Source organism: Elephas maximus, chromosome 18 (assembly GCF_024166365.1).
Source record: "Elephas maximus indicus isolate mEleMax1 chromosome 18, mEleMax1 primary haplotype, whole genome shotgun sequence".
NCBI lineage: Eukaryota > Metazoa > Chordata > Mammalia > Proboscidea > Elephantidae > Elephas > Elephas maximus.
In genome coordinates, this window is record NC_064836.1 from 23,315,026 (window position 1) to 23,334,270 (window position 19,245).

Consider the following 19,245-nt stretch of genomic DNA (forward strand, 5'->3'; position numbering starts at 1 on the left):
GCAGCAGTGTTTACAATAGCAAAAAGATTTAAGCAACCAAGGTGCCCATCAATGGATAAAAGGATAAATAAATTATGGTATATTCACACAGTGGAATACTATTCATCAATAGAGAACAATGATGAATCCGAAAACATTTCATAACATGAAGGAATCTGGAAGGTATCACGCTGAGTGAAACTAGTCAGTTGCAAAAGAACAAATATCCTATAAGACCAGTATTATAAGAACTCGAGAAATAGTTTAAACAGAGAAGAGAATATTCTTTGATGGTTATCAGAGTGGGGGAAGGAGGGAGGGAGGGAGAGGGGTATTTACTAATTAGATAGTAGATAAGAACTATTTCAGGTTAAGGGGAAGACAACATACAGCACAGGAGAGGTCAGCACAACTGGACTAAACAAAAAGCGAAGAAGTTTCCTGAATAAACTGAATGCTTCGAAGGCCAGCATAGCAGGGGTGAATGTTTGGGGACCATGGTTTCACGGCGTGTCTAAGTCAATTGGCGTAACAAAATCTATTAAGAAAACATCCCACTTTGGAGGGTGGAGTCTGGGGTCTCAAACGCTAGCAAGCAGCCCTCTAATATGCATCAGTTGGTCTCAACCCACCTGGAGCAAAGGAGAATGAAGAACACCAAAGACACAAGGTAATTATCAGCCGAAAAGACAGCAAGGCCCACATAAACCAGAGACTACATCAGCCTGAGACCAGAAAAACTAGATGGTGCCCAGCTATAACTCATGACTGCCCTGATAGGGAACGTAACAGGTAAACCCTGAGGGAGCAGGAGAGCAGTGAGATGTAGACCCCAAATTCACATAGAAAGACCAGATTTAACGGTCTGATTGAGAGTGGAAGGACTCCAGTGGTCATGTTCCCCAGGCCTTCTATTAGCCTAAGGCTACCCTTCAGACAGGGCTTGGACTGGACAATGGGATAAAAAATGATGCTGGTGAAGAATGAGTTTCTTCGATTAAGTAGATACATGCGACTATGTTGGCATCTCCTATCTGGAGGGGAGATGAGAGGGCAGAGGGGGTCAGAAGCTGTCCAAACGGATAGAAAAAGATAGTGGAGGAAAGGAGTGTGCTGTCTCTTTAGGCGGAGAGCAATTAGGAGTATATAGTAAGGTGTTTTTAAATTTTTGTATGAGAGTCCGACTTGATTTGTAAAGTTTCACTTAAAGCACAATAAAAATTAAAAATGAAAAAAGTTTTTAAAAATTATTTCCATGATATTTTAAACTTGGAACAGACAATACATTCTCATATTTAAAAAAACCAAAAACATTATACTGAGGTCCCAGCCATTGAAAAAAGACAAGGAAAGAAGTGTGTAAGGATTGGAAAGAAACACATCGACCTATTATTTGATAGTATGTATAAAAACTGAAAATGATCTATAAACTATTAATATTAATAAGTGAATTTAGCAAAGTTGCTGTATACGAAGTATGTTAAGATCAATTGTATTTCTATTGCTAACACTAAACAAGTAGAAAATGAATTTTTAAGAAAGCACTAGCATATATAAATGTATCAAAAATAAAACTCCTTGTGGATTATTTGCCTCTGGCTGCTATAACAAATTACTACAGATTTATGGCTTAAAAGAACTGAAGTTTACTCTCTCACAGTTCTGGAGGCCAGAAGTCGGAAATCTTTCACCGGGTCAAACTCAGGTTGTCGGCAGGGCTGCGCTTTCTGCGGAGACTGTAGTGGAGAATCTGTTCCTTGCCTCTTTCTACTTCTGCTGGCTCTTGGCATTCCTTGGCTTATAGCCACATCACTCCAATCTCTGCTTCACATTGCCTTCTTTATGTGTGTCTCGAATCTCCCCTAACTCTCAATAAGGACACTATTTAAGGGCTCAGCTGTTAACAGAACGGTCAGCAATTCAAACCCACTCTCGGCTCCACAGGAGAAAAGACCTGGCTATCTGCTCTGTAAAGATTACAGCCTAGGAAACCCTATGATGCAATTCTACCCTGTCTTATAGGGTCACAATGAGTCAGAATTAACTAGATGGCACCCAACAACAATTAGTATTTAGGGTCTATCCAAATAATCCACGATTATCTCAAGATTCTTGACTTAATCACATCTGTAAGACTGTTTTTCCAAATAAGGTGACATTCACAGGTTCCAGGGATTAGGGCCTGATATCTTTGGGCCAGAAACCCTGGTGGTGTAGCGGTTAAGGGCTATGGCTGCTAACAAATGTCGGCAGTTCAAATCCACCAGGCACTCCTTGGAAACCCTATGGGGCAGGTGTACTCTGTGAGTTGGAATCGATTCGATGACAACGGGTTTTTTATGTTTAGGCTGCCATTCAGCCTAGGAATAAAACTTCATGAAAGATTTGTAAGGACTCATACCGAAAATTATATCTTTAGGAGAAATTAGAGAAGATCCAAATAAATGAATGGATATACTATGCGTATTGATTGGAACACACAATATTGGAAAGATCAGTTCTCCCCAAACTGATGTGTAGATCTAGCCCTGCTGGTGCAGTAGTTAAGTGATACAGCTGCTAACCAAAAGGTTGGCAGTTCAAATCCACCAGCCCCTCCTTGGAAACCCTATTGAGTAGTTCTCTGTCCTCTGGGGCTGCTATGGGTTGGAATCCACTTGACAGCAACAGATTTTTTTAGAATCCTTGTAGGATGTGTAAACTGACAAGCTAATTCTAAAATTTATATGGAAATTCAGAGGGCCAAGAATAGTCATGACAATCTGGAATAAGAACAAAGTTGGAGAATTTAACTACCAGATATTAATACTGATACAGCTACCATAATTAATTCAGTATTGTGCTGGCATGAGGATAGAAAATAGACCAGTGAAACAGAATGTGGCTCCCAAACTAATGCCTGCGTGAACACTTTATGCAAAGGCTAGTGCTGCTATAACAAATACCACAAGTGGATGGCTTTAACAAACAAATTTATTTTCTCATGGTTTAACAGGCTAGAAGTCCAAATTCAGGGTGCCGGCTCCAGGGGAAGATTTTCTTCTCTTTCGGCTCTGGGGGAAAGGTCCTTGCCTCTTCAGCTTCTGCTTCCTGGTTCCTTGGAAATCTTTATGTGTCTTAGCATCTATTTGAAACCATCTCTACTCTGTTCCCTTGTTTAATCTCCTGTATGTCTCAAGATTGACTCAAAATACACCCTATGCTAATACTGCCTCATTAACATAACAAAGACAGCCCATTCCCAAATAGGATGATAACCACACCCATTGCCATGAAGTCCATTCCGACTCATAGCGACCCTCTAGGACAAAGTAGAACTGCCCCATAGAGTTTCTGAGGAGGGGCTGGTAGATTCAAACTGCTGCTGTTTTGGTTAGCAGGTGAACTCTTAGCCACTGTGCCACCAGGGCTCCAACCATAGGCATGAGGTTAGGATTTACAACACGTATTTTGGGGGGATATAATTGTATCCATGGAAACCCTGGTGGTGTAGTGGTTAAAAGTTAGGCTGCTAACCAAAAGGTCAGTGGTTTGAATCCTCCAGGTGTTCCTTGGAAACCCTATGGGGCAGTTCTACTGTGTCCTATAGGGTCGCTTTGAGTTGGGATCCACTCGACGGGCAACAGGTTTTTTTTTTTTTTTTTAATTGAATCCATAATAGTGTTACTGTAGTAACGTGGAGAAAAATGGACTTTTTAATCAATGATGCTGGGTCAATTGAATATTCACGTGGGAATAAAGAAACCTTGACCCCTACTCATACCATACTTAAAAAAGGAAAATTTCAAATAGATTGGACCTAAATGTAAAAGGTAAAACAATAGAAGTGCTTCCAGAAGATACCATAGTTTATTATCTTTATGATTTTAGGTGGTCAAATATTTCTTAAATAGGACATAAAAACCATTCCTTATAAAGGAAAATATCGCGCATTCCAGATACAGAAAGTAGTATGGGAAATGCAAAGAAATTTAAATTAAATTGTTGTGTTAGGGAGCTTTCGGTAGTTTCACACTACTCGAATATGAAACGAACTCAGAATGAAGCTGGAGAGGTAGGCTAGTTCTGAAGCACATAGAGTGTTTTATAACATTCAAACCAAAAAATAAAATAAACCTGTTGCCATCGAGTCGAAAGGATTAGGCAATTAACCCTATAGATAACGGAAAGGGATCAGAGAGATCAGAGTAGGAGAGTGATTTGATCAAATTGTTATTTCAGGTGGAAGTAGAATTTGGCAAAGAAATCAGTTATGCTATTGAAGTAGTCCAGAACTGATGAGGCCTGAACTAGGACAGTGATAGCAAGAATAGAGGTAGGGACAGATATGAATACTTAGTTGGTATAATTAGCAGAATCTGGGGATTGATCGAGGGAAAACCCTGGTGGCATAGTTGTTAAGAGCTACAGCTGCTAGCCAAAAGTTTGGCGGTTCAAATCCACCAGGCACTCCTTGGAAACCCTATGGGGCAGTTCTACCCTGTCCTATAGGGTCATTATGAGTCTGAATCGACTCGACAGCAATGGGTTTGGGTTTTGGGGATTGATTAAATATGGAAAGTAAAAGGGAAGGGATGAGTCTTAGCTGATGACAGGTACGTTAGTTTCCTGTGACTGTGCTAATAAAGTACCACAAACTGGGTGACTTAAAGCAGCAGAAGTTTGTTGTCTCACAGTTCTGGATGATTTAAGTCTAAAATAAAGGTGTTGGCAGGGTGATGCTCTAGCTTCTAGTGGTTCCTGTCAATCCTTAGTGTTCCTTGCTTGTAGGTTCATCACCCCAATCTTTGCCTCTATCTTCACATGGCCATCTTCCCTCTGTGTTTGTGTCTCTTCTTTTATAAAGAAATCGTTCATATTGGACTAGGGCCTGCCCTACTCCAGTATGACCTCACGTTAACTACTAACATCTTCAAAGACCCTATTTCCAAATAAAGTCACATTCACAGGCACCATGGGTTAGGACGTCAACATATTTTTTGTTATTGTTAGGTGCTGTCCAGTTGATTCCAACTCATAGTGACCATATGTACAACAGAACAAAACACTGCCCAGTCCTGCTCCATCCTCACAATCATTGTTATGCTTGAGCCCATTGTTGCAGACACTGTGTCAGTCCATCTCATTGAGGGTCTTCTTCTTCACCGCCCCTCTACTTTGCCAAGCCAGACGTCCTTCTCCAGGGTCTGGTCCCCTCCTGATTACGTGTCCAAAGTACATGAGATGAAGTCTCACCATCTTTGCTTCTAAAGAGCATTCTGGCTATACTTCTTCCAAGACAGATTTGTTCATTCTTCTGGCAGTCCACGGTATATTCAATATTCTTTGCTAACACCATAATTCCAAGGTATCAATTCTTCTTCAGTCTTCCTTATTCATTGTCCAGCTTTCACATAAGGTAATTGAAAATACTATGGCTTAGGTCAGGTGCACCTTAGTCCTTAAAGTGATATCTTTGCTTTTTAACACTTTAGAGAGGTCTTTTGCAGCAGATTTGCCCAATGCAACACGTCCTTTGATTTCTTGGCTACTGCTTCCACGGGTGTTGATTATGGATAAAAGTAAAATGAAATTCTTGACAACTTCAATCATTTTCCATTTATCATGATGTTGCTTATTTGTCCAGTTCTGAGGTTTTTTGTTTTCTTTATGTTGAGCTATCATCCATACTGAAGGCTGTAGTCTTTGATCTTCATCAGTAAGGGCTTCAAGTCTTTTTCACATTCAGCAAATAACGTTGTGTCATCTACATATCGCAGATGGCTAATGAGTCTTCCTGCAATCTTGATGGCCCATTCTTCTTGATATAGTCCAGCTTCTTGGATTATTTACTCAGTAAAGGGATTGAATAAGTATGGTGAAAGGATATAGCCCCAACACATACCTTTCCTGACTTTAAACCATGCAGTATGCTCTTCCTGTGTTCAAACAACCGCCTCTTGATCCATGTACAGGTTCTGCATGAACACAATTAAGTGTTCAGGAATTCCCATTCTTCTTAGTGTTATACATAATTTGTTATGATCCACAGAGTCGAATGCCTTTGCATAATCAATAAAGCACAGGAAACATCTTTCTGGTATTCTTCGCTTTCAGCCAAGATCCATCTGACATCAGCTATGATCTTTCGTTCCACATCCACTTCTTCTGAGCCTGGCTTGAATTTCTGGCAGTTTCCTGTCAATGTACTGCTGCAACCTTTTTTGAATAATTTTCGGCAAAATTTTACTTGTGTGTGGTGTTAATGTTATTGTTTGATAATTTCTGCATTCTGTTGGGTCACCTTTCTTTGGAATGGGCACAAATATAGATCTTTTCCAGTCAGTTGGCCAGGCAGCTGTCCTCCAAATTTTTGGGGAGAGACAAGTGAGCATTTCCAGCACTGCATCCACTTGTTGAAACATCTCAGTTGGTATTCCATCAATTCCTGGAGCCTTATTTTTTGCCAGTGCCTTCAGTGCAGCTTGGACTTCTTCCTTCAGTATTATCGGTTCTTTTCTTTTTTGGCTGACATGAAGAAGTTTATATTATGTGCCTAGCACTATTTTTTTTTTAATGGTGATTTAAGTGCAAGTTTACAATTCAAATCAGTTTCTCCTGCAAAAACTTTTACACACATTGTTATGTGACCCTAGTTGTTCTTCCTATTATGCAACAGCTCACTCCTCCTCTCCACCTTGTATTTCCCGGGTCCATTCAACCAGCTACTGTCCCCCTCTGCTTTCTCATCTCACCTCCAGACAGGCGATGCCCATGTAGTATCATGTGTCTACTTGAACTAAGAAGCACACTCCTCACCAGTATCGTTTTATGTCTTATAGTCCACTCTAAATCTTTTCTGAAGAGTTGGCTTTGAGAATGGTTTCAGTTTTGGGCTAAGAGAGAGTCTGGGGGTGATGTCCTCTGGGGTCTCTCCAGTCTCAGTGAGACCATTAAATGTGGGTCATTTTACTAGCATTTGAGATCTCCATCCCACTTTTCTCCTACTCCATCAGGGCTTCTCTGTTGTATTCCCTGCCAGGGCAGTCACTAGTGATAGCTGGGCACCATCTGGGTCCTCCGGTCTCAGGCTGATGGGGTCTCTGGTTTATGTGGCTCTTTCTGTCTCTTGGGCTCATATTTTCCTTGTGTCTTTGGTGTTCTTCATTCTCCTTTGATCCAGGTGGGTTAAGACCAACTGATGCATCTTAGATGGCTGCATGCTAGCTTTAAAGACCCCAGAAGCCACTCACCAAAGTGGGATTCAGAACAGTTTCTTAATGCACTTTTACCCTGCTACTCTGTCCCTCAGAGTGTTTGGTTGTATTCAGGAAACTTCTTAGTTTTTGGTTTAGTCCAGTTGTGCTGAATTCCCCTGTATTGTGTTGTCCTTCCCTTCACCTAAAATAATTCTTGTCTACTATGTAGTTGGTGAATACCCCTCGCCCTCCCTCCCCACCCTTGTAATCATCAGATATGTTTTCTTTTGTGTTTAAACCTTTTCTTGAGTTCTTGTAATACTCGTCTCATATAATATTTGTCCTTTTGCTACTAATTTCACTCAGCATAATTCCTTCCAGATTCATCCATGTTATGTTTCAAGGATTCATCGTTGTTCTTCACTGTTGTGTACTATTCCATCATGTGAATATACCATAATTTCTTTATCCATTCATCCATTGATGGGCACCTTGGTTGTTTCCATTTTTTGATATTGTAAACAATGCTGCAGTGAACATGGGTGTGCATGTATCTATTTGTGTGAGGGCTCTTATCTCTCTAGAATATATTTCAAGGAATGGGATTGCTGGATTGTATGGTAGTTCTATTTCCAGCTTTTTAAGGACACCCCAAATCGATTTCCAAAGTGGTTGTACCATTTTACGTTCCCATCAGTAGTGTATAAGTGTTCCACTTTCTCCACAACCTCTCCAATGTTTATTAGTGTTTTTTGGATTAATGCTAGCCTTCTTTTTTTTTTTTTTCTTGGAGTGAGATGGTATCTCATTGTAGTTTTGGTTTGCATTTGTCTAATGGCTTATGATCATAAGCATTTTCTCATGTATCTGTTAGCTACCTGAATGTCTTCTTTGGTGAAGTGCCTGTTCATACCCTTTGCCCATTTTTTAATTGGGTTGTCTTTTTGTTCTTGAGGTTTTGCAGTATCCTGTAGATATTAGAGATTAGACACTCATCAGATTTGTCATAGCCAAAAATTTTTTCCCAGTCTGTAGATTGTCTTTTTACTCTACTGGTGAAGTCTTTGATGAGCATGTTTGATTTTTAGGAGCTCCCAGTTATTTAGTTTCTCCTCTGGTGCTTGTGCATTGTTATGAATGTTTTGTATACTGTTTATCCTTTAGGGCTCCTAGCATTGTCCCTATTTTTTCTTCAGTGATCTTTATCATTTTAGATTTTATATTTAGATCTTTGATCCATTTTAAGTTAGCTTTTCTGCATTGTATGAGGTATGGGTCTTGTTTCATTTTTTTTTTTGCGATAGATATTCAGTTATGCCAGCACTATTTGTTAAAGAGACTGTTTTCCTCAATTAATGGACCTTGGGCCTTTGTCAAATATCAGGTGCTCATATGTGGATGGATTTATGTCTGGATTCTCAATTCTGTTCCATTGGTCTATGTATCTGTTGTACCAGTAGCAGGCTGTTTTGACTACTGTGGCAGTAAAACAGGTTTTAAAATCAGGTAGAGTGAGGCCTCCCACTTTGTTCTTCTTTTTCAGTAATGCTTTACCTATCCAGAGCCTCTTCCCTTTCCATATTAAGTTAGTGATTTTTTTTCCATCTCATTAAAAAGATGCCATTGGAATTTGAATCAAGATTGCATTGTTTCTATAGATCTCTTTGGGTAGACTAAGACATTTTTACAATGTCGAGTCTTCCTATCCACAAGCAAGGTATGCTTTTTTCCACTTGATTTTTCAGGTCTTTGTTGTAAGAGGGATCACCGGAAGGATCTGGCTATTCTGCCATCTTGGCCCCGCCTCCTCTAAAAACATTTTTAAGTACAGGAAAAAACAAACAAAATAACCAACATCCTTAATTAACAAATCAAAGCCTTTTCTTAAACCCTTCTCATGATTCTGCATCATCAAACACTATTAAGTCTTCTTAAAGCTTTCTTCTTCCTTTGCCCAATATGTTCCTCCTCTAAGCCCATATATGCAGCCAGGCATTCCCAAGATTTTCTCCTTAGCTGTTTTTCTTTCTATACTCTCCTTGTTAACTACTGGGAAACCGTTTTAAGGTCCATTATTATTTTTCAAAAATAGGCCAGCTTCAGTGTTTTCCTTTTCTTCAAGGGCAAAACAGAAATCTGTTTTCCTTTTTTTCCAAATTGTCGTAACTTACCCCCTCTCCCTGAGGTTTTTCTCCCAGGAGTGGAATGAAGTCTTTCCCGCTCTGGCTTTTTTTTTTTTTTTTTGTACTCAGGAAAAGCACGTGCTCTTTTCACTTTAAGGGTTTTACTAGAATGAGAGGGTGATAAAAATGAGTTACAAAGGTCCCCAAATCTTCACAAAGTTTTGGTCTCTGATCTGTATGTAGATATTTTTATGTAGAAAAGTGCATGGAAGATGTTGCAAAGTTGGGGTGTTAGAAAGCTGCTGGGCCAGGAGGCCTCAGACTGGCAATTATCTTGGTGAATTCACACAGTTCAGGGTCTGGCCCTTGTCTTACCTGTCGCTGTCAAGTCGATTCTTATTCACAGTAACCCTAAGGACAGAGAACTGCCCCCACAGGGTTTCTAAGGCTGTAAATCTTTATGGAAGCAGATTGCCACATTTTCCTTCTGTGGAGTAGCTGGTGGGTTCAAACCACTAACCTTTTGGTTAGCAGTCATGCGCTTTAACCACTGTGCGAGCAGGGCTCCTTGGCCTGTCTTACAGGACCAAAAATGCTGAATCAACATTTATTAGACGCTTGTGCATAAAAGTCAAAATTTACAATGGAAAAGATAACCACAAGAGAAATGGCTAGTCATTTCATTTGGCCAAGGCATTCTCTCCTTGTAGAAAAACTATATGGGAAATTCAAATATTCAGAACTATTATTTGCAAAGAAAAGGAACAGAATGTAAGATTTAGTTGTATGATTCAAATATTTAATAGAATCACATTAAGCTTTGATACAGGTATGCAACTCTCCACTACCTTAACCAAGCAGGTTTTGTACTTGCCAGGAGACCTTCCCCTTTAAACCAGGACACTGCCAAATATTTACTTCCTAGGCTTTTCTTTCTAAATTCCTGATTGAGACATTCCTGCTTTTGGTAAATTCTTGCGGTGGCTAGAGAGGCTCATTTCTGGTTTGATCCAGTCTGCATTCACCTGTAATAGAATCCTTAGAGACCAATCTTTGTTTTCAAGGGTTTAGAGGACACCTTCCTGTTCACCCCAAATACTGCTCTGTATACATCTTGTTCCTAGTAGATGTTCACCGGAAGTTCTCACTTACTTTTACTTAAGAGCAAAAAAAAAAAAAGAGAAAATAGCCCCCACGCCAGGCCAGAGTAAGCTCATTACTGCGGAGTCGATTCCAAGTGGTAGCGACCCTATTGCACATAGCAGACGTCCTCAAATCTGATGAACCAACAGATGCAGTTCCCTATTCCTTTTGCCGAATGCAACTCAGAAAAGCATTACAGAGCAACTTCCAGGCTGGAAACTGCCAGAAGGCAGCTCTTGCCTCGCCTCTACTTGAGGACTCTGCCCCCTCTACCGCCCTCTCCCACCCGGGATCACAGGTCAGCCTGGACTGGGGGCGCCCCGTCCTAATTTTATCTTTCCACTTGACAGCGCTGACTGTATTAGAATAGAAAACCGAAAACAAAAACTGTGAGAAAAATAAGACAGGAGAAAGTTGTGTTTTTTTTTTAAGACACCTTTCAGCAAAACACAGCTGCATTGCTCATAACCAGAAAATTCTCTCACCACCTCTCGCCTCTCTAGGGAATTAGGCCCCAGTTCACAGGGCCAGAGACTAAAAATCGTAATGACCAGATGATTATGACAGTCGGCATCTCTCGCCGGCTGATCCTCGGAATCTGAAAGCCGCCCTGCTGGACTTCCCACTCCACGGCAAGCAAGCGAGGGAGCAGCTCTACGTGGCCGGAGGAGCCCCGGGAACCGTGCAGCCGGCCATGCGCAGTATCTGAAAAGGGCAGCGCTCCAGCCAAGCCACCTCCGCGGCCGCGACCATCAGCCCTGTCCGCAAAACGGGGGCCACTCCCCCGACTCGGGCGCTCCGGTCGCTGCGGCTCTTTCTCAGTCTGACCACGTTTCTTCCGCCCTGAGAGGGCAAAGAGTCCGGCTCTCTCGCAGTAGTCTCCGGCCCGCGCCCCAGAGCGCCCCCTAGGAAGGAAGCCAGAGAGGCTGCCGCGCCTCAGCCGCGATTTTGTCGGTGCTCGGTCGGGGTTGCCTGGCCCGTCAGCGAGCGGGGCTTCCCCGCCCCTCCCCCTTCGCACCCCCTCTCCAGCGGCCGGAACCTCCCTGCGGGGCGGAGTGATACCGGCGGCGGCGTAGAGCGCAGCGCGGCCGAGAGGGGCGCCGGGGACAGCGCGGGGCGGGCGGCGGGCAGAGGAGGAGGGGAGAGGGGCGGGGCCGGGGCGGGTTGTTGTGAGGCGACTGCGCTACTGCTGGACCCGGGCGGTTATGGCGGCTCCATATTAACACCCTCCTCCTCCTCCTCCGCCTTCTCCTCCTCCTCCTTCCCTCCCGCCCGCACTCGTAAGCCATCTCCCCCTTCACCCTGACACCTACCTCTCCCTCACCTTTCCCCCTCCCCTTTTCTACCATGCCCGGCATGATGGAGAAAGGGCCCGAGTTATTGGGGAAGAACCGATCGGCCAACGGCAGCGCCAAGAGCCCGGCGGGCGGCGGTGGCAGCGGTGCCTCGTCCACCAACGGCGGGCTGCACTACTCGGAGCCCGAGAGCGGCTGCAGCAGCGACGACGAGCACGGTGGTAGCTTCGAACTCCTCCCCGCCGGCCCGCCGGCCCCCCTCCCTCCACCCCTCCCCCAACCCCCTCCCCTCGCCGCGCTCCCGCCCTCCCTCCCCTCGGAGCCCGGGCGCTGCGGTAGCCTCGAACTCCCGGTGCAGTGCAGCGACACCCCCCGCGACCCCCGTCCCTCCGCCCTCGCCCAATCCTCCGCCCCCCCGCTCCCCGCCCCCATCCGCTGCCATCTCCCGGAGTGCCCAGAGTTAATATCTTCCCATCCACCCTCTGCTGCTGCTTTCCTAGCCCCGCAATTTTGTTATTTCATTAAGTGTCTTTTCTTTTTTCTTTTTCTTTTTGGCATTGCTTTGCAGATGTTGGAATGAGAGTCGGAGCCGAATACCAAGCTCGGATCCCAGAATTTGATCCAGGTAGATGTATTTGCTCAAACAAAATCCTGTGTCCCCTTTCCTGGGATTGCTTTTGGGAGGAAGGGGTAGAGTGCGGGCGGGCGGGCGGGCGGGATAGGGGTCTGGGTGTGGGGTCGGGGGTGGATGCTAGGCTGGGATGGGGAGGCATCTCTGGCAGGAGACTGTCAGGCTTGGCCGGGCTGTGACACAGGGCGTGTGGGCAGATGTGTGCATTGCAAGGTTAACATGGTTGCCTTTGGAGGCCACTTGCCCGCTGGTGGCAACGCCTTCCTACCGCCTGAGCCTGGAAAGAGGTCGGGGTGAGCGGAGGAAGACAGCTCTTGGCTGATTCGGAGGTCTGAGGTTGGGGGAGGAGCAGCTGGGAGGAGGGTGTGAGGGATGTGTGTGGAAGGACCAAGCGAATGTCAATTGCCATATTGCCGGCCGCTGGGAGCCGAGGGTCGCGCTCTGCAAGGGCGGCGGGTGCCCGGGCTGCTGTCACCGACCCGCGCACAGACAGGATTTTCTTTCTTTTTTCGCTAGACAGTGTAGCTTGGGTCGCGGCATCTTTGGGAGCCGCGGAGAGAAAGGGGTGGGGGAAGGGGTTAGGGAAACGCTAGAGGCACACCTCGTTGGTGAGCCAGCCCTAGGAAATCAGACCGCAGGACAGTGGCTGCGGCTGCCAAGGAGACATTTTCTCCCCGAGCAGTCAGGTTCCAGCGTCCTCTGCCAACCCAGCTTGCGGGCTTCTCCGTCTACTTTTCTCCAAACAGGCTCCCTGGCGGTCACGGGATTTCTGCCTGGACGGGGATTGGGCAAGAGTTCCGCATATGGAGGCGCCCTTGCTGGAGCCTCTCCGAGTGGAGCGCGCTTCCTTCTCCCAAACCCAGCCCAGACACTCTTCACCTTAAGGCTGTGGGTAGATTTTGAAAAGGACTTTTTTTTTTTTTAATTAAAACAGTTGGTTAATTTCTGCCCAGTACCCGCTTGTAATAACGTCTGTGTTGGACTTTTGAATTCTATATTATACCTAAAAGAACTTGCTTGCATTTTAAGAGAAACAGTATGTTTGGTTATAGGGTATAGATGGGTATTTTTGCTTCTCCCCTCCACATTAGAAAAATGCAAAATTATATTTCCCAACCATTTAAAGAGTTTAGGTAGCAGAGTGGCTGGGGGCCTTACGGCTTCTCCGGTCCCAAAGGAGAATGATAAAATAGTGTGTTAAAAGGATTATCAGGGCAGTCTATTTTCCAGCAGGTAAAATCAGTGGTACAAGAATGCTCACTAGATTTAGGTTGTCTTCTAAACGACATGAATATTAATGCATTTTATTAAAAGCCTGTCAGCTTGTGGGATTCAAATAATTTTAAGTGTTTTGTGAAACTAATTTTTTTTATTGATGTAGCTAGCAGGTGAATGACACTTTATCACATTACCTTGCTGCCTCAGGTTTTAGCTTGACATTTGGAAAGAGCATGCTTTGGATTTAAGATAGATTGAATTGAATTCTCAACTCCTTTTGTGCTTTGAGTGAGCAACTCACTGGCCTTCCCTGAGCCTCAGTTTTCCTAGCCATAAAATGAAAATAAAAACTGGTTCATAGAATTCTTGCCAGGGTTAAACAAGAATAACACACTGGACACATGCAGTTATTCAATAAAGATTAAATTTCATAATTGTAAGGAATTATTCTGGGTACATTTACACCTGTCTGGTTTGGGACTTTCATTTGATGTTCTGCACTTTTCTCTTTGCCCTGTTAGGAGGGTTTATAAGTCAATATTTTTTTTATTAAGCAACTATACAAAAATTTGTGTTCTTTCTGAATGAGTTTATTAGGGTGTATTTTATTTCAGAGCCATACTCCATGAGGGAATAAATTTGTATATACCAAGTCCGGATCACTGTAAAGCATTTTTTGTTTCATGGTAGACTAAGCATTGGAACAGATTTCAAAATCTGAAGAATAATTTATAAGAGATGTAAAGCACTGTTTATGTAGTTTTCACGTGGTCCGTATTTGGGTTATCCAACTTGATCATAATATTGTGCTTGTTTTAAACCTAAATGGAGTATTTGTGGAAAATTTATGGAAATATTATTTTTTAAATAGTCATTTGCAATTTATTTAGAAGCTGTCATTGGTATTCTTCATTAGAGTAAGAGTAAATGTCACATTCTTTAAATTCAACTATTCATTTTCTCCTTAGTAATCTCCTTGAGGAAAATACTGAGTCCAGAGACGTAAATAAAACCAGTTGCTATTTAAACTTAGGTGGCTTGTATATGATTGGTATAGGCCAGCCTTGTCAGGCCAAGGTAGATGATCAATGATTGGACACTTTTATGAGGGAACATTGTGCTCTGTGCCGTTAAGTTAGTACTGCTGGTGTATTTTATTGTGTCGTGTTATTGTATGAAGTCATTATTTCATATCAATTCAATATCATTAGGTGAGAATTTAAACATTTCTTGGTGAGAATTTAAACATTTCTTTGGAAAAAGTAAAATTAGAAAAAAAGATATATATTGGGCTTCTGTCTCATCTATTATCTTTAGTCTCCTAAAGCGCTCTGTAGAGAGTGTTCGCTCATAGCCCTCCAAATCACTGGAAGAAAAGCTCCTTCAAAATATTTTGCTTGCATATCTGTAAAAGAATTTTGAAAAATTCATCTCACAAATTTTTTAAGTTGACGTTTATTTTACACTGAGTTTAAATTGTTGAAGGATATAGTCTCCAGCGTATTGAAAATATTAACATTTTGAAATAAAGTTGTTATATCCTTATTTTAAATGCATCCAATTAAAACACAAATACTATAGTGATTTCATGGTATCTGTTTTATAAAATAATTGGAAAGGCTTCTAACAGTCTGAAAGTTTACATTGTTCCAGTTTGTCTTTGATACTTCCATACTGTTTCCTCACAGAATGCTATCTTCTGTAATATATTTTTTGTACTTGAAAATGCTTTATCATTTATTCCCTACCATCATAATATGTATTCTTGTGAGCATAAAGTTCTAAGTGTTAAATCTCTTCTGGCTTAAGTTATTGCAATTATTAATACATAATTGATTGAACTTGTAATGATCATGGTACCTTGACTAAAGAAGGGCTTTGCTGACACTGTTTGACGCCCTGGAGGTTTTTAAATTTTGGACAGTGCATTCTTGGAAGATTTGGGACAGGTGAGAGATTTGCGTTTCTCTCTTAAGAATGAGAGAAGGGCATTTGTGAAGAGAAAGGTGGAAAAGTAGAACCAATATATAGCCTAGAATACAGGTGAGTTCTCAGGCAGATCAGTCTTAGGAAGGAGGACAGATCTGAAAATTGCTGCCCTTGAAACATATTGATACTCATGTGCCCCTTGGAAAGTCTTTGTGTGCCCCAGTTTGAAGTTGGTGATACTAAGTATATCATTCAGAGCCTGGGGTATAAATAGTAGAATTAAAAAAAATATATTTAGAGCTTCTTAATCTCAGAACTTAAGTGTTTTATGTAGTATATTCCATGATCTCTATCAAAGTCTTTATTTTGAATCTCTTAAAGGGATCATAAAAAGTAATAAAATATTTTTATTTTTGTACTTATTGAAATTTGCCATTGATAGAGAAACCATAGTGTATCAAATTTTTTGTTTCTTGGTTGTTGGTTTTTCCCAGTAGTCTTATAAATATGCTTTACCACGTCCAGTTAAGGAGATCTAAAGATTTTAAAGGAGTTAAACTTTTAAAGGTTTTATATAATACTTTTTAAAACCATTCAACACTTTTATTTTCAGAACTGACATGCCACTATAGTCTTTTAAAATTGTCATAGTTTGATGTCTTGGTTTGTTTTTAATCCATTTGGAAGATAGTATACTTTTAAGGCTTAATTATATTGTTAGTCAAGTTTGATTCTCAGCATTATTTCCGAATGTCAGACAGTTTCAAGGCATAATCTTAAATATTATAATAGGTAAAAATAAACATTGGTTTATGTCCTTTAAATATTTTATTAGTTCTTTCAACTCTTATGAGGGAAAAGGTAAAACTTCGTTGGATGCAAAGCACCCTAAGGGAGTAGATAAAATGTTTTTAATAATACAACTTTCTTCATTTATGTCAGAGTTGTCAGAAAAACAAGATCATATCAGCTCTTCAATTGTACTTTCAAGGGTTGGTGAGATTGGGCATCAGCCATTTGAGTTATAGCTACATTAGGTTTATTATTATATATTTTTTAGTTGATTGATAGGTGAGAAGAAGCCTTTCCAGAGTAAAGAAAGAAGGGAACTTAAGAAAGAACTATCTTTAATAAGCCTCTGATAGTAATAGTTATGTTTTATATAATGCTTATCATATACCAGGTACTTTACATATAAGCTCATTCAGTTCTTTGAGCAGTTCTGTGAAGATGAGAAAAAAGAGATAAATAGGTTGACTGGATTTACCCAAGGTGAAACAGCTGGTGAGTGGCAGAGCTGAAATTCTACGGTCCGCACTCTTAATCATTACACTAAAATATCTCTCATTTCCTGTGAACATCTGTCATCTTTTGGGTCTGGTTGGCACATGTATGATGGATAATGGTGGCGTCCAATTCAGGGTTTTAAAAAAACCAAACCCATTGCCATTGGTTGATTCCAACTCATAGCGACCCTATAGGACAGAGTGGAACTGCCCCATAGAGTTTCCAAGGAGCACCTGGTAGATTCAGACTGCTGACCATTATGCCACCATGGTTTCCGTTAGAGAAAGGATGTTTGTAAAATGCATAATTAGGGATCTCTGCAAGCAGATAGTATTCTCCTCCCCACCCCCCACACCAATTCCCCAATATTGGCAGAGCGGTTAGTCGCTATAGCTTGTATGCCAGTTTCTGTCAGATCAGGCCCTTAATTACCATGCTAACAATTTTTGGGCAAACTTAACTGTTGCTCTTCATGGGGGAAAATCTGTTTCACCTTGGGCAAATCTGCTCAACCTGTCTGTACCTATTTTTCCTCATCTTCACAGGGCTGCTCAAATAATTAAATGAATTGGCATACTTTATACCTAAAAACAAATATTTAATGTAGACAGTAATTCAGACTCTCTAATACAAGAATGAGATGCAAGGGACTATGTTCACGTATTAAGCGTGGTACGCTATTAAGACTTGAGGCTCAATAAAAACCTATCTTTGTTACAGTCCATGTTCTAGTAAGTAGGATTTAAGGGATCATATTGTAGCAATCCATTGTGTAAAATGTTAAAGGACTTCAGTTTATGATATTCACAGAAAAAAAGTGATTTAATTGGTTAAAGGCCTCTGACTAACTTAGGTTTTATCTGTTTTATTTCCACTGAGCAGTTTGACTCTTGCTTTAGGATTTTTGGTTGCATGGTTAAAAATTATACATCTTAATATTGACATTTTTAAAAAACATTTCAAAATTTATTTTCATTAAATATAGTTAGATAACTAACTTCTGACTTGCATTTTCTTGAATTCTAAGCTCTGTTTTTGTTCTTTTGTTAAAGATAGTTGTGGAAAAATACAATAGGTTTTCAATTTTGTTAGAATTTTGTGATTATCATTTTTGTAATGTTCTGTGTCTCTCCTGATTTCTTTTTCTCCATCCTTATTTTTTCCAGGTAGTAAAACACATATAATTTTTAAACAATTTTAACTTCATATTTCACTAGTGGTGTATCAATCTGTAACTAGCATTTGTTGATTGAATTTACTGTGTGATGTATGATGATTAAAAAAAAAGTTATCGAATGATACTAAATTATTGTTGCTAGATAACTTTTCTAGATGGAAGTTACACAGGTAGTTTTTCCCTTGCTCCTATAGCCGAATGTTTTGTAGTCCAAATATCTAATAACTTTAAAAATGATTACAGTTTAACCTCAGAATTCTATGTATTATTATTTTATATGAATGATTTTGGAATTCTGCCATTGTTAGTGGTAGCTATCAACACCTCAAAAAAGTAACTTATGACATATTCATAGGTAAAAACCTAAACCGGTTACCGTCATGGTGATTCTGACTTACGGTGACCTCATGTGTGTCAGTGTAGAACTATGCTCTGTAGGCTTTTCACTGGCTGATTTTTGGGAAGTAGATCACCAGGCCTTTCTTCAAGGTGCCGCTGGTAGACTCAAACCTATATAACCTTTCAGTTAATAGCCAAGCTAACCATTTGCCCCATGCAGGCTTGTGTTCATAGGCAGGTCTTAAAACATATGTCAGCAATGCTTTGTTGATAGTTTTAATTGACTGTAATTAAAAATTAGAAAGAAGCCAGAAAAAGACCATTGAGAAATTAAAATAAAAGGCAGATACATGTTCTTAGCCCAGGTGTCAGACTTTCATTCATTCAATTTATTCTTAATTTAATGCAGTTTTAATAGGGCTTTATTTTTCTGACTTTATATAGATAACAACAAATTAGAAATAAATTAGAAATGGATAGTATTCCCCTAGATTAAAAGTAGGCTCTTAGATTGCATTAAGAAGAAATAGCATTATTAATTTTTATGTGTCTTTGACTTTGCTTTCTTTTTACAGCAAGCATGTAATACTTTTACAAATATAAAATGTAATAAGTGAAATTGTTTGGAAAGGAATAGCTGGCAAGCTTATCAAGGAATAGGATTAAACACAAATTATAAAAAAGCAGACACAAGTATAAATCTTGGCCTATTTAGATATGGGGCAAAACAACACCTCAGGCATTTCCTCTAGGTTAAAAAGTCAGTTTTTAATGATGACCTGTAAGGAATGTGTAGAAATTAAATCAGATTATTCTCTGTAAAGCAAGGATATATAATTAAAAAAACCCATTGCCCTTAAGAAATTAAAGTGTTAAGCACAAGACTTGTCTTTATTTTTTAAGCTTCAGCATTTGCAAAATCCCTTCCACAAACAAGATATTTAGT

The 19,245-nt window shown here is 40.8% G+C and overlaps 1 protein-coding gene across 4 annotated transcripts in view; it reads left to right on the forward strand.

The window, feature by feature from the left end:
- Positions 1 to 11,577: 11,577 nt before the first annotated feature.
- RCOR3 (REST corepressor 3) overlaps positions 11,578 to 19,245 on the forward strand; it is a 57,711-nt gene continuing 50,043 nt past the window's right edge. Inside the window, exons 1-2 of one of the 4 annotated variants that reach the window (XM_049858622.1) lie at positions 11,578 to 11,939; positions 12,287 to 12,343. In XM_049858622.1, coding sequence (XP_049714579.1) covers positions 11,771 to 11,939; positions 12,287 to 12,343 — 226 coding nt within the window. In that variant the 5' untranslated portion in view covers positions 11,578 to 11,770. Of the gene's footprint in view, positions 11,940 to 12,286; positions 12,344 to 19,245 lie in introns of those variants that run through there. The other 3 variants (XM_049858623.1, XM_049858625.1, XM_049858626.1) reach the window with 3 other exon arrangements.